The following is a 23599-nucleotide window of genomic DNA, read 5'->3' on the forward strand; positions in this document are numbered from 1 at the left end:
ATTTGTGACCATGGATACTGCTGGGGAACCTTCTTAAACGTACCCTCTTCTTAAATGTGTCTTCTGTCAGCACCTTGCCACAGAAGAACTAGGCCTGGGATGCAGACTTTTAGCATACTATTGTGTAATGTGGTCGCTGCAGCAGGAATGAATGGGACAGAATGAGCTCAGGAGAGGAAATATCCATCAGAGTCTTGAGGCCTCATGATGGCTGCTCCATTCATTGATTAACAGGCTTTGAGACTCTGCTGTGTGCAACATACCCTGATAGGTGCTAGCCATACTAAGGTGAATAATTCACAGGCCCTAACCTAAAGGATTTCACAATAGGGTCTTATACTTAAGCTAAATTTAAGTGGATCTGCGTCAAGGCTCTGGATATCTCTGAGGAGACTTTCGCTGCCATTGTCTCTTCCCAGGGCTCTAAAATCCAGTGGGGTCTGTGAATCATTGACATATGGACTCCCCTTCATCCTCAGACCCACAAGCTGTTGGCAGCTGGAATGGGATGAGCTGGAAACAAATCAGCAGCATTTCCATGCTTTGTGTCACAGCCTACTGGTGAGTCCCCATGTCACCCAGTGAAGAAGAGGAAGAGTGTTAAAGTACCCAACACAGAGAAGCAGCTAATTAATCCTACCCTGATCCCAAACCTGTCCCAGCCTTCCAGAGCACAGGGGAAAACTGGACGTACTCTGAAATGTGGATTAAATATGACTTGCCTTTGTTGCTTTCACGCTATAGAGAATAATTCCTGAACTCAGTTATATGACACTAAACTTGAAAATCCCTGATTTTGTACATTTAAATGGCAACAGGGAATTTTCCTTAAGTAACTATATTTTAAACCCTATTTTCTTCCTGTCGCTGTGCTGGACATTATGGCTTATTTCAATGAAGAGCACTTAGTCTGTGCCAGACATTGTGCTAAGCCCTAGATATTCAGTCTCTTATGATAGACATTATCTATGGTCTCAAGAAACTTTCTAATGAAAGAGACAGAATTAAATATGTATATTCTTAATTGTGAGAAGTTTATGAGGGAAAATAATAGGTTGCTGTAAGAGAGCCTCTCTGTGAAAGAGACAATTAAACTGAGATCTGCCACGTGAATGGGAATTAGCTAGGTGAAGGGTGGCAGGAAGAGCATTCCAGGTGCAGGGAAAGGCATGTGCAAAGACCCAAAGGCCGGAAAGAGCTGATCCTCAAATCAAGAGTGGAATGACCGTTGTGACTGAAACAAAAAGAGCGAGGACCAAGAGAGCCAAAAGGTGAGGAGCCAAACGTGAGCAGGGGTCAAATCATACAAAGATTTGTAGTCCAAAAACGACGTGGGACTTTACGTACAAAAAGAAATCATTAGAAATGACATCATCTATTTAAGTTTTTAAACAATTAATTGTGCCAAAATTTGGAAATGAACTTTCAGAAGAAAAATGAAAACAAGAAAATGAGGTAGGAGGGCACTGCTGTAGTCTAGGCAAGAGATGACTGTGGCTTGGACTTGGATGTTGGAAGTCAAGATGAGAAAAGTAAACCAATTAAATATTTTAGAGAAAGAGAGCATGTGAAGGATTGGATGTAGGGAGTGAGGAATAGCAAAGTATCAAATAACTGCCTGGTTTCTGATTTACCATTTCCTGAAATGAAAAAACTAAAAGAGCATATACATGAAACAGTAATACAACACCTAGAAAGCAAAATAAAACAATTGCAAATACAATTCAAGGATGTGTATAACTGCTAAGTGGATATAGAATAGCAGTTTGACCCAGTAGGATATGAGAGATCAAGACAACACAGTAATGTGTCCCTTTCACTATCAGAAGCAGACTTCTTTTTTCCTGTTTCAAAGCCCACACTCCCTTTTAGGTCCACCCACTGAGTTCCTGTTTCCTATCTGAAGAACACCCATCTCCTGTCTTTGCAGAGCAGAGACAACAGATACCTCCTAACTGTTAAAGCCCAAGAGCTCCATTTACTATACTCTACCCAATTCCTCAGGATCTTGGGAGATCTACTCGGGAGAAATTGCTCTCATGGGGCTTCAGTACATTTTTTTTTTTTTTTTTTTTTGCGGTACGCGGGCCTCTCATCCCGTTGCGGAGCACAGGCTCCGGACACGCAGGCTCAGCGGCCATGGCCCACGGGCCCAGCCGCTCCGTGGCATGCGGGATCCTCCCGGACTGAGGCACGAACCCGCGTCCCCTGCATCGGCAGGCGGACTCTCAACCACTGTGCCACCAGGGAAGCCCAGTGCATTCTTATAGTACATGATATTTTAAACAGTTGCATTTTAATACACTGCTAGAGGGAGTGTAAGTTTTCTGGAAAATGGTACCCTTCAACACTTCAATTCCACTACTGGGAATATAGCCCAAGAGAACAATGAGAAAAGGGAGCAAAGATATAGGCACCAGCATGTTTATCTCAGTGTTATTTACAATGGTAAGAAACTGGAAACAATTTAAATGTCCTAAATAGAGGAATGGTTAAATTGAAATAGGGGAAAAGTTAGAGGAACAATAATTCAGCCAAACAATGAACCATAATAGTTTACAGTATGTACTATAAACTATTATGGCTATATATTATGTAGCCATAATAGTTTATAGTAAGGATGGGAAAGAGTATTCTCTTCCATCCTGGCTTATATTATATGAGATCAGAGTCTCTCTGTCTCTGAACTTGGGGTTTGAGAATCTGTATTTATTTATTTATTCAACAAAAATTTATTGAGCACTACAGGCCAGGTACAGCTGTAGGGGCCAAAGAGACCTCTTCTTTATCACTCCTCTCATGGAAACTCACAAGTATGTGGTTGACCCATGTCTAATAAGATACCCATTTTCAGTAGCACTTACTAAGAGCTAGTCACTTAACCAAGTGCTTTGCATACTTTTACCTCATTTGATTCTCACAATAATTCTGTGAGATAGATTGTTGTCCCCATTTTTACAGATGGAGAAGACTGAAGTCTAAAGAGATCAAGTGACTTACCAAAGGTCACGCAGCCACTGAAGTGGCCAAGTCAGAATGTAGTTGAATGTAGTTCTGTTGACTATATATCTCATACTTTTAACTCCTTGGCTAAATTCCTACTCCAGGTGTAGCCAGATAAACACAGATCACAACACTGAGGCTAATTCTTCTCCCTTCACTTAGCACCCCAAGCTTCTGTACACCACTGGACTTGAATTCACTTAAACTAGTACTAGGTACTTGTAGTAGTAGCTCCTTACCCATCTTGTGCTTCTTGTGTTTCACCTCAACCGGATCAAAGACCACTCTCCTTTCCTAGAAAAGGAAGAAGCAAAATCGTGTTTGAATGGCTCTTCCTTCTTGCTTCTCACTTGACATCTCCAAGCAGCAAAAAGCCTGAAAGGTGGTGTGTTATGGAGGGAAGAATTCTTCACAAGCTTCAGTTCATTCATTCAACAACAAATATTTTTGGAGTCCCCACTATGTGACAAGACTTATTTAGCGTTTTAACCTTCCAGATCCTATTTTTACAAGTTTTCAGCACTTCTTTAAGTCCATCCTTGGTTTTATATTCTTTCTTACACCTCTTTCACATGTTCTTTGAAAATCTGATATAATCAGTTTACTCTTGACTTCTGTTTCTCATTGTCCTGTTTCCCCTCCAGCTAACTTCTCATTCTAACTTCTGTCTTTCTGTTAATAGCAGCACCACCATTGTCTACTCACCCAGGCTTGTAACCTCAGTCACTTTCAGCCTTCTCTCCCTTTACACCCACTTCATTACTAAGTCATATCAAATTTTTTCTCATAAGTTGTAACTGTCCTTTCCTTCCCATTCCTGCTGCTTGTTCTCACCAAGACTTCTTCAGAAACTCCTAATTAGCTTCCCTACCTCCGATCTCTCCCTCTTCTAATTTGCCCTGTTCATTAGACCAGATTAATCTTCTTGAAGCATTACCCTATCACATGTGGTTCACCCAGTGACTTAAGTCTTGCCTGCTCTAACCCCATAGCATCTACTGTATGTATTTTTTCCGCTCTTTCCTTTAATTTATATTTCCCTCATTTTCCCTCTTTCCTTTAATATTGCAATAATCTCTTAACTTGTCTCAATGCTTTTAGTGTTTCCCCTTCCCAATCCATTTTCCAATCTGCAACCAGATTAATATTCTTGAAACACAGCACTCTTCAGCTTAAAGCTATTTTGTGGCTTACTATTAATCATACTTAAAGTGTATATTCCTTAGGCAGGTATTCAAACTCCATCCTTGTCTCCCATTATTCCCCTTCCTGTATCATACAGTGCAACCAAATTAATATACAAACTTTAAATTGCCCTACCTTTGAACTTTTTTTCATGTTGTCCCTTCTCCTATCTCCATCTGTTCAAATCCTACCTCATTCTGAAGGACCCAGCTCAAATGGTGCTTCTGCAATGAGGCCTTTCTGGATGCCTATATTTATCACTAGAGCTTTGTGTGTTCTATTTCTTTTGGGGGCCAAGCATATTTCAATTAGTTTTTAAATATATGATCCTATGATTTTGGTTAAAGTCTATGATATAAATTTGCCTACCCAGAATCCAGGAAAACGTGGTTGCCTTTTCCTGAAATTTCTACCACTTCCCCATTTTACCAACTAATTCCTCAGGCTTAGTCAAATTTAGGTTTAGAGTAGAAACTGTCCCTTTGTTATCTCTCTTTGTTGGGAGTCAAGGCCAGGCAGTTTTCTAACCTGTTGTGGTAAAGTGTAATTCATATTGTCTGAGAAAAGCATGGGCTTTGGGCTCAGATGGTCCTAGGTTCCTGACAGCTTCATTATTTCCCAATTGTGTGAAGTTAGGCCATATACTTAACCTCTCTAAGCCTCAGTGTATTTATCTGTTTGTAACCCTAACAAATCTAGTGGTCCCATGTGGTTTTGTCTCTATATAAACGGCATGTAAAGAAGCACTGCCCAGAGGACAAAAAGTAATTTTAAAATTAACTTATGTGTGCTTTCCAAGAACGCCAAAGAGGAAATAGTTCATTACCCACAATGACATTTTTCAAATTTTCTTCCTCTACTCCTCGATCATATCTAACCTGGAGATGTTCCAAGAGCCTTTCACACACACGCACACCCAAAAACTAAAACTCTGTCTGTATCCCCAGTCCCTGTTCCTCTATCTTCTTCCTCTCTCAGCTATATATATATATATATATATATATATATATATATATATATATGTATATGTATATATATATATTATATAGATTAACTTAGCCTCTCTGACATAATCCCCTCCCTCTTAGGTCCTGTCTCTCTCCACCTATTTAAAATATCCAGGAATAGAACCCACACAGCTTCTCCTTTCATGAGTAAAAGTGGAGTGGGAGAGAAGGAAAAAAAGGGAGAAGGTGCATGACAAACATATTAGTAACCCTTGTCCCTTTCACATGTAAAACAGATATACCTCACGTAAAATATACCTCACGTTGTCTTTAAGATGATTAAGTAATATTACATGTGTAAAGCACGTAGCATACATCTGGCATATGATTTGTACATAATGGTTGGTTAGTAGTTCTACAAATTCCATTTGTTTATTTTTTATGGATTCTAATTCTCTGGAGAAATTCTCCATATTTTCACCTATTTTTGTGAACAAACTAATCATAGTTATTTTAAGGTACTTTGCTAACCTCAGCACTTGGATCACCTGTGGCCTTGTTTCTATCGTCTCTGTCTTCATTTGGTTTTCAGACTGTGGTCCTGTCTTTTGATGAACCCAGTAATATTTTGGTGAAAGATACTCATTGTGTCTAAATAAACTGTAGAGGCTCCACTTGGTGTTGGCCTCTTCTGAGAGGGTTCGTCCTGCCCTGCACTAAGCAGATAGAGTGTTGGCAATTCATCCTTTTCCACTCAGGAGCTATGCTGAGTCGAGGTTGGACTGCAGTCCTGCTAAGGCTCAATCTACCCCTGGTTTGCTCTTTGCCCTCTAGGATTTTCCACTGAAAACCTGGTCTATAATGTGTATCCCCTCCCCTTGGACGATCCCAACTCTAATCACTCTTTCCCAAGTCTGCTAAAATGCTCTACTTCTAGAGGTTTTCTCCTTCGGTGTTTTTGTCCTCTGCTCCATGCAGCCCCAGTATTTGGCAAATGTGCTGAGTGAGAAGTTGGCTTGAACACCTATCTTACCCCTTCCAAGTCTCCACCAGAAAGTTCTGGTAGTTTCTCTGTTCCCTTACAAGTGCCTCAGGAGGTACAAATCCTAGATTCTCAGCTCCCACCGCCACTCCCTCCAACTCAGAAGAAACATATGCCCTCAGGATAAAAGCAATTGCAGTACCTCCCTCACCTCTCTGAATTCTTCCTTCTCCAGAGACGGAGCCATCTCTCACTTTTATTGTTTCAGCACCTTCTCACTGCCTTCAGACAAATGGTTTCTGTATATTTTTCAGCTTTGCTAGTTATTCTAGGCAGGAAAACCAGTCTGCCTCTGGCCATTCCAACCCACTCAACTGTAGAGGTTGATGGTTATTAAATATTCATTTATTCCCTTTTGCATCCTTTATCTGGCTAGACGGCCTATAATACATTTTTCTGGTTTACCCTCAGTTAGTTGGCTGGTTCCACCATGTTCTCATTTTCAGGTTCCTGGGTTTTCTTACAAATATGTATAAGCATAGCTTCTGGCAAAAATGGGTGGTTTGCATTTTTATGATCTTATCTAATCTTGGCTCTATTATCACCCTACCCTTATTTTTCCTTTGCCTAATCCCCCTAATTGTTTATTTTATATTTTTTGTTGTTGCCTTTTTCTAAACTTGGATAACTACTTTGTGGAATGTGGTAGGGAATTATATATATAATTTTTCCAAGTATTTATTAGATGTATTTATTCATCACCAGGAAAACATCATTTCAATTACCAAATCCTACTACATAGTCCCAGTTATGTAGCTAGTGACTCACTTTTCACATCCTCATTTCTCTTACAAAGTCATGTCTGTCTGAACTAGGAAAAGAAATGAAAATACCACCTAGATCTTTCAGTTTCATACTTAAAATGTCAGAGTTTCTGGAGACACGTTCCAGAGTTTTACGGGCTATGTCTGCCCTAATTGGCCACAGAAGTGACAGGATTCAAGCCAAGATATGCCCAGCAGGAGTCTAAGTACATAGGCAATGACCTGGTTGGGCTGTAAATGGGTGGGGAAATGGAAATTCCTTGGTTATATTAGGCGAAGAGTCAAGAGCAAGAATCCAAGCTGAGAGTGGGGTGATGGCAGGTCAGGAGCCATTTTTTTTTAATAAATTTATTTATTTATTTATGGCTGCATTGGGTCTTAGTTGCTGCATGCGGGCTTTCTCTAGTTGCGGCGAGCGGGGGCTGCTCTTCGTTGCGGTGCGTAGGCTTCTCATTGCAGTTGCTTCTCTTGTTGCGGAGCACAGGCTCTAGGCGTGTGGGCTTCAGTAGTTGCAGCATGCAGGCTCAGTAGTTGTGGCTCACAGGCTCTAGAGCACAGGCTCAGTAGTTGTGGAGCACAGGCTTAGTTGCTCTGCAGCATGTGGTATCTTCCTAGACCAGGGGTTGAACCCGTGTCCCCTGCATTGGCAGGCGGATTCTTAACCACTGTGCCACCAGGGAAGTCCCAGGAGCTATTTTTTAAAAAGTGATCAGAATGAAGTTAGCATATACAGCCTCCAGGGGATACAGACGGGGCTAGAATAGCAGGATAGCACGACGTCAGTGGGATTCTTGTGACCCAGCCTTGTCTGTTTCTCTTGCTTCATCTTTCACCATGCCCCTTCTATCCTCCACTTCAGCCACACTAATAAATTACTAAATGTTCCCCAAAGATGCTAAACTGCTTCACACAGCCACACCCTTTTTCATGCTGAGCCCTTCCCCTTGCCTCTATGAACCTGACAAATTTTTAATTTTTTTCCAGATTCTGCTTAAATACTTTCACTCTGAAGCTTTTCCTGCCCCCCACCATAGCCTGCCCCCGCTCATCCTTTTTGACCCTTCCCCACCCATGTACCTATTGCCACATCTATTTTGAACTTCACAGAACTGATAAATGGTAGGAATATGCACCTTGGCTCTCTGATGTGAGAAATGTCACATTATTATATTTTTCTAAATCAAATTTTAAAAATATTAGTCCCCAAGTGCTAGGATGCTGACACACTCAATATCTTTATGAGTGCCTCTCCCCCTCCCTATGGTCATCCTCATAATCCTAGGGGGGCTAACAGTCCAGAAAATGTGGAAAATGGCCCTTTGGTCTTCAATACACCTCCAGTATTGTTGAATAGAAGTGACAAGGGCAGACATCTTTGTCTTGCTCCTAATCTTAGGGGCAAGGCACCCAGTCTTTCACCACTACTTATGATGTTAGCTGTAGGTTTTTTGTAGAGGCCTTTGTTAGGGTGAAGAAGTTCCATCCTGTTGAATGTTTTTATCATGAATTTTATCAAATGCTTTTTCTGCATCTATTGAGATGATTATGTAGTTTCGTCCATTAGTCTATTAACATGTTATATTATTACATTGTTTGATTTTTGGATATGAAGCTAACCTTGTATTCCTAGAATAAATCCCTCTTGTTACATATAATCCTTTTTATATATTACTGGATTTGGTTGGCTGGTATGTTGTTGAGGATTTTTGCATCTATATTCACAAGGGATATTTGTCTGTAATTTTCTTGTGATGTCTTTTTCTAGTTTTAGTATCAGGGTAATACTAGCCTTATAGATGAGTTGCAAAGTGTTCCTTTATCTTCTGTTTTTTTGGAAGAATTTCTGAAGGATTAGTGTTATTTCTTTAAAGGTTTGGTACAATTCACCAGTGAAGCCATCTGGGCCTTGACATTTTTGTGGAAAATTTTCTGATTGCTAATTCTATGTCTTTACTTGTTATAGGTTGTACAAAAAAGTTAATATAGCAGACCTGAAATTCCTTTCCTTAGAAAGTCCTGCTTGCAAGATTGACCCTTGGCTGGCATCTGGGAACTTGGATTTAGGGAGTGTTTCCACCATCCCCTAAATAATAAGAGTGGCTTACTGTGCCTAAACTGTGCAAAAGTATATGCTGACATCTGCTTTTCTTCTAGGAGTCTAGAATTTTGGTATGTGCTAGGTACAGAGTGCCTATGTGACCAGCCTCCAAAAAAATGTTGGACACTGACTCTCTAATGACTTCTCCTGGTGGGCAACATTTTACACATGTCACAATTCAACACTAGAGGAATTAAGTACATTCTGTGTGACTCCATAGGTAGAGGACTTTTAAAACTTGCACCTTGTTTCCTCTGGACTTCATCCCATGAGATTTTCTCCATGCTGATTTTCCTTTGTATTCTCTGGATGTAATAAGTAATATTTATGAGTATGACTATATGCTAAGTCCTGTGAGTCTTCTTAGTGAATCACTGAACCCGGGAGTGGTCTTGGGGACCCCTGACACAGATTTATTCAGATTTTCTATTTCCTTTTGAGTCAATCTCAGCAGTTTGTGTCTTTCTAGGAATCTGTCCTTTTCATCTAGGTTATCTAATTTGTTGCCATATAATTGTTTACAATATTCTCTTGTCATCCTTTTCATTTCTGTAAGGTGAGTAGTGATGCCACCTCTTTTTTTTTATTTTAGTAACTAAGATATTTTCTCTTTTTTCCATTGATCAATCTAGCTAACAAGTTTTGTTTGTTTGTTTTTGTTTTGTTTTGTTTTGATCTTTTCAAAGAATCAACTTTGGTTCCATAATTTTCTCTATTGTTTTTATATTCTCTATTTCATTTCTTTCTACTCCCGTATTTTTTAATTTCCTTCCTTCTACTTGCTTTAGGTTTGGTTTGGTCTTCTCTTTCTAGTTTCTTAAGGTGGAAGGTTAAGTTATTGATTTGAGATCTTTCTTCTTTTTATTTTAATAGAGGAGTTTTCAGCTATAAATGTCCCTCTAAGCACTGCTTTAGCTGTATTTCATAAGTTTTGGTATGTTGTGTTTTTACTTAAACTCATATCAAATTATTTTCTAATTTCCCCGGTGATTTCTTCTTTGATCCACTGATTACTTAGGAGTATGCTATTTAATTTTCACATACTTATGAATTCCCCAAATTTCTTTTCATTATTGATTTCTAATTGCATTCCACCATGGTCAGAGAAGATACTTTGGATGATATGATTTTTTTTTAAGTTCTTCAGATACAATCCAGTATCTCTTTTTTTTAAATTTTATTTAGTTAGTTAGTTTTGGCTGTGCTGGGTCTTCGTTGTGGTACTTGGGTTTCTCATTGAGGTGGCTTCTCTTGGTGCGGAGCTCGGGCTCTAGGTGCACGAGCTCAGTTAGTTGTGGCACGTGGGCTCAGTAGTTGTGGCTCAGGGGCTTAGTTGCTCTATGGCATGTGGGATCTTCCCAGACCAGGGCTCGAACCCATGTCCCCTGCATTGGCAGGTGGATTCCCAACCACCGCACCACCAGGGAAGCCCTGGATGGTTTTAATCTTTTAAAATGTATTGTAGTTTGTTTTATGGCCTATCACATGGCCTATTGTGAAGAATGTTCCATGTTCACTTGAGAAGAATGTATAATCTGCTGTTTGGGGGTTTGAAATCTCTTTTACCATCTTCCCCTGGGCTCCTTTGTGGAAGCCAGTGTGAGAGTAGCGGAGTAGTGGATATTGTCGCTTCTTTTTCTTCCCCTCCTGGGTCCTGCCTTCTGGAGTGAGAGAATAAGCAAATAATGCCAAATTAACAACTTCTTCCTGATGTCCTTCCAGATTCCAAAAACCCCCAGGTATGCATGCATGGCTTTTCTGTAACTAGCTGTGATTTCTCTTCCTAGATGCATTATGACAATGAAATGTTTCTCTTCCCACAAGCAATGCAAAATGAGTGCTCTTGCCCTTCCCCACTCTCAGCGGCTGCCTCAGGAACACTCCCACTCAGGAGTTGGTCAACGCTTCTTTAATGGATGGATTTGGTCCCACATCATCGTATTGATGGCAAACCAAGGGAGTGCTGGTTTGGTGAGATTAGAGCTTTTACCTGATATAATAAACTCCCATCTGCCCTTCTGACAGTGCCATTAAAATTGTCCCTTCTACTTCTGTTTCCCCATATACCCGGAAGTGAGTAACCACATCCTCTTCCTTATCTTTGAAATCTGTAAAGGATCCATTTGTCTGTAACTAACAGAAAACCAACCCAACTCTACTTTGAGTAATTAAGAGTTTATTTTTCTCATGTAACAAGAAGTGCAGGGACAGACAATTCTGGGGCTGACGCAGTTGATCAACACCGTCAAGGACCCAGACTCTTTCCATTTTCCGACTGCAGCATCCACAGCAGGTGTACTTTTCATCCTTATGCCTGCTGCCTCATGGCCACAAGATGGCTGCTGCACCTTAAGACCAAGTCTTGTCCTAGGGAGAAAGAAGGGGTAGGGTGCAGAGGCAGAAAGCCTGCCAGCGTATTACAAAGCTTTTCCAGAAGCCCCACCCAGCAACTTCTGATGATGTCTCATTATTTAAGTATAGGTCACATATCACCCCACACCGATCACTGAAAGACTGAAAAATGGGTAAAGGGAAGGGAGAGGGCAAGGGAGAGAGGAGCAGTGGCCAGGAAACCAACAGTGGCTGCCACACCTTCCTTCACAGCTTTAGTAGTTAGAAGTGGGGGAGGATGACTTTAATCAGGCTGAGCTTGGAGTATGACATTGCATTCAATTCTGTCCCTGTCACACCTGTTCTAATAAGAATCTATCCCCACTTCCTAAAATCTAAACTTCCTGGCACCTTCTGTAGAAAAGTCCCTAAGCACAACATAAATATAGACACATTTTCACCTGCCTTCCAGTAATTTCAGCATCCAACTCATGCTCCTTTTTTTAGAATTAGAAAAAACATATTCTAAAGTACTCAGCAGTCATCCACAGTCATTAGGCATTGTTCAGTTTGAGGACCCCAAAGGTTAGTCTTCTGGGACATCACCATGCCACTGCCTTTTCTCAGCCTCAGATACCTGGTTTGTCAGTTAACCATTTCCATCACAGGTACAATGCCTGTACAAACAAGTCAACCCATGACCTCGTTCAAGCTTGGGTCAAGTAATCACTGTCCAGGAAGAGGTTAGAAATTCAGAGTCAAAATAGAAGCCGTAAAGTTCAATTTCCCTATCTCTCACTGTCTCAGAATGCTCCTGGAAACTGCAGATAAATTAATATCTTTATCAAACTCTAATAAGTACATTTGCCTGTCTTCCTTCCAGAGCCTTCCGTCAACCTCTCTGTAAATTATCCCAGAAGTTTTAAAGCGTTCTGTAAAATCCTTTCAAATCAGCCTCTTCCCAGTCCTCTGATAGTTCCCACATCAGGAGTTACTTTTGAGAGACCTCACGTATTTCTGCATACCAGTTCTCTAACAGAATCTTAGCTATTGTCTCAAAGTCAATAGACTCAAATTCTAAAGATCATAATTTTTTTGTGTGCCACATTCAAAGTTTCTTAGTAATCCCAGGGTGTAGTGGTTTTGAATTTGTTTCATAACTCTGAGGTGCAAGAAATGTCATATTGCCATAGTTTTAGCCCCCAGGGACTTGCCACAGTGGCAAGATATTCTGTTCTCCATGGAGTCTTGGAAAGGTAACCAACTGCCCCAGTTTGCCCAGGACTGAAGTGTTTTCTGGGACACAGGACTTTCAGTGCTAAAGATGGGCAAACTGAAACAGTTGGTCATCCTAAATCTTGGACAAACATTAGTTTACAAACCTTCTGCTTACTGTATTACAAGCTCTAAGAGGGCAACGAACATGTCTAATGAATTTCTATATACCCATGCCTAGTGCTTGGGACATAATAGGCATTCAGTAAGTTCTTAATAAATAAACAAACTAATCTACAAACAAATTCATGAAACAGCATGAAAAAAAGAAGATTAAAATAATGATAATAATTCAAAGCCTGAGCCACATTGGAAGTTACTTGAGCCAAATAAAATGGAGTGCCCTACAATTTCCTAATATCCCTTCCAGAGCACATCCCTTCCAGGCTTAAAAAGGCTATGTCCATATACCCTGAGAAAACCATAATTCAAAAAGAGTCATGTACCACAATGTTCATTGCAGCTCTATTTACAATAGCCAGGACATGGAAGCAACCTAAGTGTCCATCGACAGATGGATGGATAAAGAAGATGTGGCACATATATACAATGGAATGTTACTCAACCATAAAAAGAAATGAAATTGAGTTATTAGTAGTGAGGTGGATGGACTAGAGACTGTCATACAGAGTGAAGTAAGTCAGAAAGAGAAAAACAAATACAGTATGCTAACACATATATATGGAATCTAAAAAAAAAAAAAAATGGTTCTGAAGAACCTAAGGGCAGGATAGGAATAAAGATGCAGATGTAGAGAATGGACTTGAGGACACGGGGAGGGGGAAGGGTAAGCTGGGACAAAGTGAGAGAGTGGCATGGACATATATACACTACCAAATGTAAAACAGATAGCTAGTGGGAAGCAGCCGCATAGCACGGGGAGATCAGCTCTGTGCTTTGTGTCCACCTAGAGGGGTGAGATAGGGAGGGTGGCGGGGAGACGCAAGAGGGAGGGGATATGGGGATATATGTATATGTATAGCTGATTCACTTTGTTATACAGCAGAAACTAACACACCATTGTAAAGCAATTATACTCCAATAAAGATGTTAAAAAAAAAAAAAGGCCATGTCCTCAGAGCAGGAGCAAATTCTCCCCATGCACACATACACCATGATTTCTATATCATTTATTTCCAATCTGATGGACTTGGGAAGCATCAGGTAGACTTTCCATACATTTTGTATCTGTTCTTCAGGAAGACAGCACATCTCCAGATATAAGCAAAATGTTAAGCATGAACTTCTGAAGGCACCTACCACCTGCCTGGCTTACCAGACCCCCTCAGAGTTCTGTGCTGTACAAAATGATGACACTGCTTTAAAGTGTCTAGAACTGGGTGAGAGGAGGGCGAGCAAGCAGGCCAGCGACCGACTGGCCGGCGGGGCAGGGTTGCGGAGAATAACGTGATGCAGCCTCGACCACCAGAAGGGGCCCAGGATTGATGTGTTGTTCTAGAGAAGGACCTGGAAGCAATCAAAGCTTGAGTCGGGAGATGAAAGAAGAAGCTGAGAAGCTAAAGGGGCTGCAGAATGAAGTACAGAAGCAAATGAATATGAGTCCACCTCCAGCAATGCCGGCCCACTGATCACGTCCATTGAGGAGAAGATGGAGGCCGATGCCCATTCCACCTATGCTGGCGAAGTGGACTATGGTACAACAGCGGAAGAGCTGGAAGCACACTTTCATGGCTGTGGTTCAGTCAACCACGTTACCATACTCTGTGACAAATTTAGTGGCCATCCCAAAGAGTTTGCATATAGAGAGTTCTCAGACAAACAGTCAGTGAGGGCTTCCCTGGCCTTAGATGACTCCCTATTTAGAGGAAGACAAATCAAGGTGATCCCAAAGCGAACCAACAGACCAGGCATCAGCACAGCAGACCAGGGTTTCCCACAAGTCCGATTCCGAGCCCGGACCCCCGACTACAACAGTTCCCCCTCTCAATTCTACAGTGGTTTTAACAGCAGGCCCTGGAGTCACGTCTACAGGGGCTGGGCTAGAGAGACATCATGGTATTCCCCTTACTTAAAAAAAGTGTGTATTAGGAGTGGGGGTGGGGAAGAGGAAAGAAGGGGGACAAAAGAATTTTTAAAAAAAAGAAAAACAGGAAAAAAGAAGTTTCTAGAATTCCAGCCCCACCCCCACCCCAGCATATTTGCTCTGGGGTATAATTCTAATGCCACAGCAGGTTTTTTCTGCTTCACTGTGTCACTTTCCACTTGTCTTCCACAAGACACTGATAATTCCTCTATCCCCTTAAAATCTTTTTTCTCCTTTTTGCCTTTCCTCTTGTATTATTTCTTCCAACTTTTCATATATGTTAGAGTGGGTAGAGCTAGTGTGCTTTCTTTCATCTTATGTAGCAAGGAGACTGTTATGTACCTGTTATGATGATCACCTCAAGGAAGAGAACACAATTTAAAGATTTAAAGATGATTGTAACAGTCCTGACTCCATGGTTCCTGGAGTTGTGGTTTTCCTTGAAAAACTACCACAGAAAATTGTCTCATTTCCATTCCTGGTTTAAAAGGGTACATGCAGAAAATCTGTTAATATGTCTGCTTGTCCCTTCTTCTTACCCATATGCTAACTTATTTAATCTCCATGGCAGACGACAAAGTGTCACCCCTCTGTTCTGCAGTACCCTTCACTCAAAGAGTTGCCACCCCCAGAATTTTGACCCTTCTTTTTGTCCTGTGATGGGCTGAGTTGATATCAAAGGCCCTGTCCCCACCCACCTCCTTGTACCAAAGCTTTCCTCTCCCTGATCTCTCCTCCTTCTCTCTCTTCCCAGGTGACTTTGACCACCTTCTTTTTAAGCCCTCTCTGGACATTCCTGGGACATTCCCCAATCAGCCCACTCTAACCCCAGTTGTGCAACACAAGCAAAATTTATCACTCTCAAAATGAGACCTGAATTTTCACAGTGTCCCACAGAAGTCTGTTTTAAGGCTCTGTTTTTAAGGATTTCAGTTCTTGAAACTCCACATTTACCATTGAGTAATATATTAGCCCCCTCTAAGGTGAACACCTACTTCGTCTCTGAACTTGTCTCTGCATTGATAACCCTTTGTGTATGTCCCTAATCAAGGAAAAACAGTAGTACCTTGGGGCACTGGTGATTCAGGCAGAAAGTCCCTCTCTCCCCAGGGCCAGGGTGAAATGGCTCAGCCCTCCCTGACACCCCCAGAGGAACTTGGGGAGGCCTCAATTGGGACTAATCCTCCAAACACGCCAAAGACTGAAGATAAACCAGCGTTTATGTATGTCTTTGTTTCAGAAAAGAGAATGGGTGCTATTGGCCAAAGGGGAGCCCCTGAGCCAAGGACACAGCCTGAGAGAGCCCGCCAGCACCTTCTATGTGATCCTGCCATCTCGCTCTCCCACTCTGCTGGTGAAGGCAGTGGCCACTCGGGAACTGATGCTGCCCAGCCCTTTCCCCCTGCTACCTGAGGACATGCCTGATGACAGCCGTAAGACTGTGGAGGCAAGTGAGCCCAGGTCTCATGGAATAGATAGAGCGGAGAAAAGAGAAGAGAGTTCAAGAAAGGGATGAGGGAAAGGAGTGAGCCCCTGAAGGAAAGGACAGGGGAGCAGAGGCAGAAGTGGTTCCAAGGGTGTGGTAAGAGGAGCAGAGAAGAAAGCAAGGAACTGAGGCCAGACAGAAGGAAGTAAGCAAGCATCTGCGTGACGGTGTATTCTCATGGGTCCTTCTCTGCAATATGTGTATACATGTGTGTGTACCTGTGTTTGTGTGCATCTATTTCTGAGAAAAAGAGGGAAAGGCAGCCAATGTAGGCACTGAGAATAGGAAGAGCTTTAAAATAAGACTCTGATGCAAAGGAGGGAACAGCTCTGAAGGCCATTTTCTCCTCCCCCTCCTCTCTTCTTGGATCTGGAGTCTGGATTTCCTCTGTCAGCCTCCCCAGGCTGAGGCGGGGGAGGGGGTCCTCTGGGTACAGAGAACTGGAACCACATCGTTGCTGCTAGGTTGCTGACTTATGTGCAGAGAGGACAGAGCCTGGGATTGTACTCTTGGCTTGGCAGCCACGGGGATGCAGAGAGGTGGGCACAAGTGGCCATGGCTCACTCAGTGTCTCACTTCAGGGCCAGTGGTTCCTGGCACAGGAAGTTGTGGCCGGAAAACCTGGCTGCTCAGGAATGCTCTGCTGGCATGTCCTCTGGTTATACTCACCTCAAAGGCCGCCGAGAACTCAGTGTACTTGCATTGCAGACTGTGAGCACCCCAGCCGGGACACAGCCTCCCTCACAGCTTCGCACACTGGATCCCTTGTAACCTTCATAGCGCTCTGACCCCTCTCAGAATCCTGTGACATTGTTCTCAGGGCCAGAGTGTTCAGTGTCCCTAACCACTCAGTTGTTGCTGCTTCTTGTACACTTGCCTGACACTTACCTCACAAGCACTCAGACCTGGGGCAGAACACCCAGCAGGACACGCATCTATTTCACATCCTTCAGTGAAGCCCTGGGTCATCATACCTCCTCCAGCTTCTCACACTCAGGTCTCTGCCTGACATCTTGGGTTCTGTGACCTCAAGACCCCCAGGTGAGGCTCCTCCTCTCTCTTCCTCAGAGCATGCTGGATGACCTGGAGCTAGAACCCACCTACAACCCCTTGCAGGTTTGGAGCCACCTGTACTCACACCTGAGCAGCACCTTTGCCAAGCCTCAGGGCCCGCTCCACCCAAGGTGGGAGAGCCGGGCTCTGAGAAAGGTACTTCCCTCCCTCCCCTTTATGCCCAGAATCCCAGAGGGTCCTCTTCCCCTGTGCCCAACTCCTCCCCATCCAAGGGAGTATCCTCCCTGGATCCCCTCTGGCAGAAAGAGGGCATACAGGGGAGGAAGAAAAAGAGCAGCCTTTTGCCCTAAACAAAGAAAATTACAACCCCTACCCGGTAAGGGGGCTTTTTTTTTTTTTTTTTTTTGCTTGGGCATTTACATATGTTTAGGTATCTTAATTGCAGTGTTTGTGATAAATCATTAGTCATTTAACAGACCATTGTCCCACTAAGCAAACTGGCCGCACTGGAACTACAACTACAAGCCTCTGTTGAAAGAAAAGGCTTAAGGGAAGGTGGGAAAAGAAATGCCTAAGGGAAGGGAAATTAGCATTTACTGAGCAGCAGTCATTTGCCAGGTTCTGTGACATGTGTTCTCACATATATTTTTCTCATTTAATCCTCACAGCATCCCCGCAAGGTAAGTGTTATGCTTATTTTACAGATGAGTAAAGGGAGGCTGATCAAGGTTAGTAGCTTAGAGACAGGGCTGTAGTGACAGGGGTTGAGAGAGAAGAGTAATTGAAGGGGGGATTTATCTTTTTATTTTTTTAAGATTTATTTTATTATTTATTTATTTTTGGCTGTGTTGGGTCTTAGTTGTGGCATGCGGGATCTTCACTGAGGCACGTGGGATCTTTCATTGTGGCGGGCGGGCTTCTCTCTAGTTGTGGCATGTGGGTTTTCTCTCTCTAGTTGTGGCGCATGGGCTCCGGAGAACGTGGGCTCTGTAGTTTGCAGCACACAGGCTCTCTGGTTGAGGCGTACGAGCTCAGTAATTGCGGCACGCGGGCTTAGTTGCCCTGCGGCATGTGGGATCTTAGTTCCCTGACCAGGGATCAAACCCGTATCCCCTGCATTGTAAGGCAGATTCTTTACCACTGGACCACCAGGAAAGTCCCAGGGGGTGTTTATTTTTATGAAATCCACGTTCTATAGTATTTGGGCTTCCTTTTGTGCCCTTATTAATCTTTTCCTTGTTTCTCAATAACAGAGCCTATAGGAAAACCCCCGCTTTGTCTTACCTGAAGTTACAAGAGAAAGATGTTTCCAAACTACAGTCAGTCTAGAGGTGGGAACAGAACCGACCATAAGTTAGCTGGTGGACAAGCAAACAGAGGAGGACACTTAGCCAGGAGACAGGCACTGTGGAGGCTGGAGCCTAGGGGACTCCACTGCCCTGGGCCTCGAGGCTGTCACTCACAGGACACATGAAGGAGTTAGGACAGAAGGCCCGGCAGGGAATGGGACAGAAGATCGGGAACGGTCTGGTCTTCACAGAAAGCTCTTCTTGCTTTCTTTGCAGGCTGGGCCACTGCAAACAAATCGAGTTCGAGCCACAGTGGCCCCTTTGCCTATGACTCCAGCCCCTGGCAGAGCCCCCAAGATGCCAGCAGCCAGCAAAGCTTCCTCGGATGTCTTCTTCCAGCCTTCCATGGAGGAGGAGGAGGAGGAGGCAGACGAGGAGTATCCCTCAGGGCCCTAAGTCACCAGCACCACAGCCCAGCTGCCCTGTGCAAGCACATCCATGCCAAGGCTCACACAATGGCTTTCTGTGGACAGACTTGCCTCCTATCCACCTGAGCCTCTGTGAGCTCCAGGTGGCTGGGAAACAGAGCCTTCCCCTCCTCAGTCCTCAGTGCTGCCACTGCCCCACTCTTCAGGCTGGGAAGAGACGCACCGACCCTTTTCCTTCGCCAAGCAGGGACTCATTTTTCTTTTGGATCATTTGATACTGTTAACACAAATGAAGATTAAACAACCAGTAAGTCTCCACCATTGTTAGGAGCATTCCCAGGCCTGATTTTCTCCTTGTAGCTCTGTGTAAGTAGGTGGATGAAGTCAGGTCACCATCAGGAAACTGAACCTCAGGAGACGAGGATGAGGTTTTCAGAGCTCATGAAAAACAAGTAGGATTGAAATCGAAACCGCATTCCAAAGCCCACGCCCCTCCCACTACACCCACCACAGTGCAATTCCCTTCAGCCTCCAGACAGATAAGTGGTTGATGCTCGGTACCTACATGCAAAGTGTGCGCACGCGCGTGAGTGTGCTTTTGTGTGTGTGTGTGTGTGTGTGTGTGAGACAAGGGGGAGGGAAGGCATCCTAGAGCTGAGAACGGGAGAGGGTGGTGTGAAAAAGACCTATTCCCTTCCTATTCCCCTCTCCTCATACCTGCCCATCAGCTTTCTCCATCCACAGAATAATAACTACCATTTATACAATGCTTACTCTGCACTTGAAATCGTATTAAGTACTTGAGAAATTTAACTCCTTTCATAAAAACCCTGTGAGGTTGTATGTGTAATTAAGCTTTCCCATTTTGCACAGTGGCAGTGGGGGAAACTGAGGGTTACAGATGTTACACACAGGGTCACAGAGATAAGGTCAAGCCCAGGTGGGCCTGACTGGACCACCCAGGCTCTGAACAACCACACTGCTTGACCCCCCTGCCCGAGGCCCTTTCCTCCTTCAGTGGCCCCCAACACCTTCCTGGTTCTCCTGATTCCCTCCACATCTACCCAGCACAGCCTGCCACTCTGTCCCCTCTGTGACTATTCACACACATAGACCTCTTAAACCCAAACTGACTTTAATGAGGATAAAACTTTTAAAAAATATCTCTCTCTGGCAAAGAACAATGCCGGGGTAAGGATCAAGACACAGCCCAGTGTCTCCCTATAGCCTCCATACAGGCCCCTCAAACTGTACCTACTCTGACCAAACACCCCTTTCTATAGTACTGCTCCAGCAGCTATCCCTTCCTTTGGTGGGGATGACTTAGAGGTGCTGGCCTCCCCCAGATCCAATCCCTGAGCCCCTGCCAACTGTCCCACTTCCATGACTTCTTGGGACACATCATCCTTCCCTTGACTCCCCTTGTACCCTGGGCTCTACACACAGACCCCTCTGGTTCCTGCTGGTTCTAACAGGTTTCTTTGATCCCCAGTGCCACCTCCCCATGGTCCTCCTAGCAGCAGCCCCAGCCTTGCCCTTCTTCTCATGTGGAGCCCTCTGACTTGGCCCCAGTCCTGTCAGTCCCTGCTCCAGAGAGTCCACAGTTCCAGCTACCTGAGGCCCCACCCTTCTGGACCTGGCTGTACAGGGCAGTGTCTGAGCTATGGCCTTTGCTGCCACTGCCAGCTGCAGCACCGGGCTCAGAGAAGGCCAGGCCCTGGGGCTTGGGAGCTGGGAAGGGCTTTGTGCTCCGCGGGGGTGGCACGGCGTAGTCATCAGTAGCGGGGTTGTAGGGGAGCTCATAGCCCTCCTCCTTCACCCGAGCCTGGCACCACCAGGCGTCCTTGGGCTCCTGAGGCAGATCATAGAGGTCCCGGAGGGCAGCTGGGGCCAGGCCCTCGGGTTCGTCATAGACGGGCTCTTCTTTGGGGTCTGTCAGCTTGGCCTTTATCAGCTGCTGCTGCGCATGCTCACACAAGCCCCAACAGAGAGGTTTCTTTAACTGTAAGCCCTGCCCTGCCTGAGCAGGGGTGCTGTCCAGGGGCTCTGAGTATAGGGGATCTTGGCAAGGGCTTGGAAGAATGCGCAGGGAGTCTAAGGGTTCAGCATACAGGGCTGGAGGGCTGCCTGCAAGCTCCTGGGGGCCCCGGGGGGGAGCCAACTTCCCTTCTGCCACTTCTCCTTCATGGGAATCAGCTCTGAGAACATCCTGCCCCTGGCTGGCCTTTCCCTGGGTCTTCTGTCGGTGGATAGCAGTCTCAACTGCCTGAAAGATGTCATTTCCCTGTGCCGTCTGGAAGGTGAAGGTTCCAGGGCCAGAGGGGCAGCGGCGGCCAGCCTCAAAAGAGAACATGACCTGAAGAGGGTGTGGAGGGAAACACATAATCAGGAGCCATCAGAGGAGGTGAGTCACAGGGCTGGAACTAGTTAGGGGACCTACAAAGAAGAGACCACCTGGGAAGGGAGGTGGGGTCATGGGCTAGGCAAGAAAGCCCGGTCCTGCCCCACCCCTCCCACAGCTGCCCAACCCAGGGAGCCAGTCCTGCACCGCACCTTGTCTCGGCCATAGCGACGCAACAGAGTGTAAGGCCAGGAAAGGAGTGGCTCCTGTATCTGAGTCTGGGCCCCCACTTCCAGGAGAGTCAGCCTCTCCGCCTCCACTCTCAGCATATAGGAGCCATGCAGGCCACAACGCTCAGCGGCTTCAGTCCTTTGCACGGTTACCCAGAACTGGGATCCTGGAAGGAATACACAGTTAGACTGGCACCTGGCCAGGACTGGGGTGGGGGGAGGGAACAGGTTGTCCAAGCATACACGTGAAAGCCAGCTCTCAGGAGCATTCTACTTCCCCCTGTAGGACACCCTTTCTTTCCATGCCATCCCTGCTGGGGCTTTTCAGGCATCTACCTTCCCAGGCAGGGCTATAGAGTGAATTCTCCAGCATCTCCAGGGCAGAAAGCTTGGGTGGGTTCTCGGCAGGCGCCAGGGCCCAGCTGCCTTTCTGGGGTAAAGAGAAAGAGTATGAAGGAGACTGTAATTCCCTCACCGCGGTTCCCAGGGTCTGAGTCAGCCCAGTTCCTCTGCCGCTGTAACTGCTCCCACCCCGCATGGACTCTTGGGCCCAGTGCAGCTCGCCCCAGCCCCTCACCGGCAGCCCCGGCCCCCTCACCGGAAAGGCGTTTCGGCACAGCGTTTGCACCCAGGCGGCGCTGGACGGCGCGTCGGCCGCCAGCAGGTGGGAACGCTGTGCGGTGTCCAGGCGGAAAGCTGTGGCGCCAGGCTCAGGGGGGCTCTCCACGGCCACGGGGGCCACGCTCACACACTCAGCCAGACGGATCACCTTGCAGTCCAGGCGGCGCGTGCTCCCTCGGCCCCCTCCAGAGCTCGACCCCTTGTGGTCAAAGAACTCGAGCCGCGCGACACCGTGGGGGCTGGCCGGGTAAAGCACCGCCCAGGTCTTCCTCCACCTCTGGGGAAAGATCGGAGAGACACTAGGGAGGGAGAGCAGGCAAACACCGGCGGCCCGGGCCCCGACAGGGAGGGAGGGACCTGCGCGGGCCAATTTCAGGTCTGAGGCTTCCCGACGGCAGGCGAAGTTTCCCAAGGAGGATGCCGCTCCGTCTCCCCCAGGGCCAGAGAGGCGAAGCCGGAGGCCGGCAGACGCATCTTCCGAGTGTGTGAAAAGCAATTTAGCCGGAAATTCATAAGGCTCTCCGGCTCCGGGCGCCGCGCTCCAACCCGCTGCCGGTCCCCTCCCTCCATCTAAGCTCAGCTGCCCACCCCTAGCTCTGATGGGGTTCGGCAACCCCTACCCACACTACCTTGGTACCGAAACGCTGGCTCTGCAAAAACAGCGGCCCTTCCATCACGGCCCCGTCCATGGCCCCCGGCGGTTCCTTCCGCCCTTCCTGGCCCTGTGGGCCGGAGGCGGGGCGAGGCGGGGAGGAGGGCGGGGCGGGGCTCGCGCAGGAGGCGTTCCCGCCCCCCCCCCCAACCTCCCCGGACCGCGAAAGGGGAGGAAGGAGACAAGCCAGAAGGAAGGGGAGGGGGTATGCAGATAAGCTGGCTGGTGCACCACGTCCGGCCCACCCCCCCCAACGCTGGGTCGCGCACAAGTGGCTCCACCGAAGGAAACCTCGTGGTTTCGGTCAGAGGACTCCGGCGCCTAGGCTTGGGGGCTGCGTACTACGTCAGATGCTCAACGTGACGTCAGAGTGAAGGCCGTGACATCATCTCGAAAATGCCGACGGGCACCCTGGGGCATTGGAGGGACCATACGTGCCCTCGCGGCTTCAATTCCCTAGACACGACCCGACCCCTGCTCGGCCGGAGTTGGGCTGTTTTAAGATCCGCGGAGCAGGGGACGTGGGGGAAGGGCTAGGGGCTGAAGACTTTCCGGAACTCGGAGCCGAGTCGCTGCACGGGACGCAGGACGGTCTGCGGCCCCGTGGCCTCTTCTGTGTCCAGCTCTCTGGCCGCAGCTAGCTACCCTGCACCCAACCCGCGAGAAAAGAAAGTTTTATTAAGCAGGCTGGGAGGAGGGGAGGGGGGCGGGAGGGAGGTGGAGCGGCGACTGCGGCCTGCTCCAAAGAGGAGGGGAGGAGAAGAGGAGGGAACTGGCCTGGGAGGGATCGTGGGAGAAGGCGGAATGTGGGAGGGCTCAAGGGGACGTGGGAGGAACGAAAGGGCTGGG

General features: G+C 46.1%; 2 protein-coding genes and 1 pseudogene across 5 annotated transcripts in view; 2 read left to right on the top strand and 1 right to left on the bottom strand.

Moving 5' to 3' along the window:
* M1AP (meiosis 1 associated protein) overlaps positions 1 to 19319 on the top strand; it is a 76874-nt gene extending 57555 nt beyond the window's left edge. Inside the window, exons 6-10 of one of the 2 annotated variants that reach the window (XM_029232558.1) lie at positions 420 to 561; positions 15930 to 16136; positions 17244 to 17384; positions 17858 to 17869; positions 18755 to 18963. In XM_029232558.1, the coding sequence (XP_029088391.1) occupies positions 420 to 561; positions 15930 to 16136; positions 17244 to 17384; positions 17858 to 17869; positions 18755 to 18934 (682 nt within the window). In that variant the 3' untranslated portion in view covers positions 18935 to 18963. Of the gene's footprint in view, positions 1 to 419; positions 562 to 15929; positions 16137 to 17243; positions 17385 to 17857; positions 17870 to 18754 lie in introns of both variants that reach the window. The other variant, XM_029232559.1, reaches the window with a different exon arrangement.
* LOC114900917 lies at positions 14116 to 15329 on the top strand (annotated as a pseudogene).
* Positions 17576 to 22815, bottom strand: DOK1 (docking protein 1). Of its 3 annotated transcripts, none has more exons than XM_029232561.1 (5): positions 22728 to 22802; positions 22076 to 22373; positions 21814 to 21903; positions 21460 to 21644; positions 17576 to 21262 (listed from the first exon to the last, which is right to left on the bottom strand). In XM_029232561.1, exons 3-5 carry the CDS (start codon positions 21848 to 21850, stop codon positions 20450 to 20452), a joined length of 1035 nt encoding a protein of 344 aa, XP_029088394.1. In that variant the 5' UTR covers positions 21851 to 21903; positions 22076 to 22373; positions 22728 to 22802; the 3' UTR covers positions 17576 to 20449. The 3 variants fall into 3 exon arrangements, with proteins under 3 accessions (XP_029088394.1, XP_029088395.1, XP_029088393.1); XM_029232560.1 differs by having other exon boundaries at positions 20023 to 21262; positions 21814 to 21907; positions 22076 to 22375; positions 22728 to 22815; XM_029232562.1 differs by lacking the exons at positions 21814 to 21903; positions 22728 to 22802 and having other exon boundaries at positions 22076 to 22152.
* Between the last annotated feature and the right edge of the window lie 784 nt (positions 22816 to 23599).

This window comes from Monodon monoceros, unplaced genomic scaffold (assembly GCF_005190385.1).
Source record: "Monodon monoceros isolate NGI ecotype Baffin Bay Population unplaced genomic scaffold, NGI_Narwhal_1 Super_Scaffold_19, whole genome shotgun sequence".
Lineage (NCBI taxonomy): Eukaryota > Metazoa > Chordata > Mammalia > Artiodactyla > Monodontidae > Monodon > Monodon monoceros.

What these genes read in the sequence shown, in the direction of transcription:
- DOK1 (XM_029232560.1), bottom strand. Translation starts at nt 22,787, where the DNA reads ATGGACGGGGCCGTGATGGAAGGGCCGCTGTTTTTGCAGAGCCAGCGT. An exon ending in GCCAGCGTTTCGGTACCAAG is followed by an intron (nt 22,376 to 22,727) that starts GTAGTGTGGGTA and finishes ATCTTTCCCCAG; the next exon opens with AGGTGGAGGAAGACCTGGGC. An exon ending in GTCGCTATGGCCGAGACAAG is followed by an intron (nt 21,263 to 21,459) that starts GTGCGGTGCAGG and finishes CACCCTCTTCAG; the next exon opens with GTCATGTTCTCTTTTGAGGC.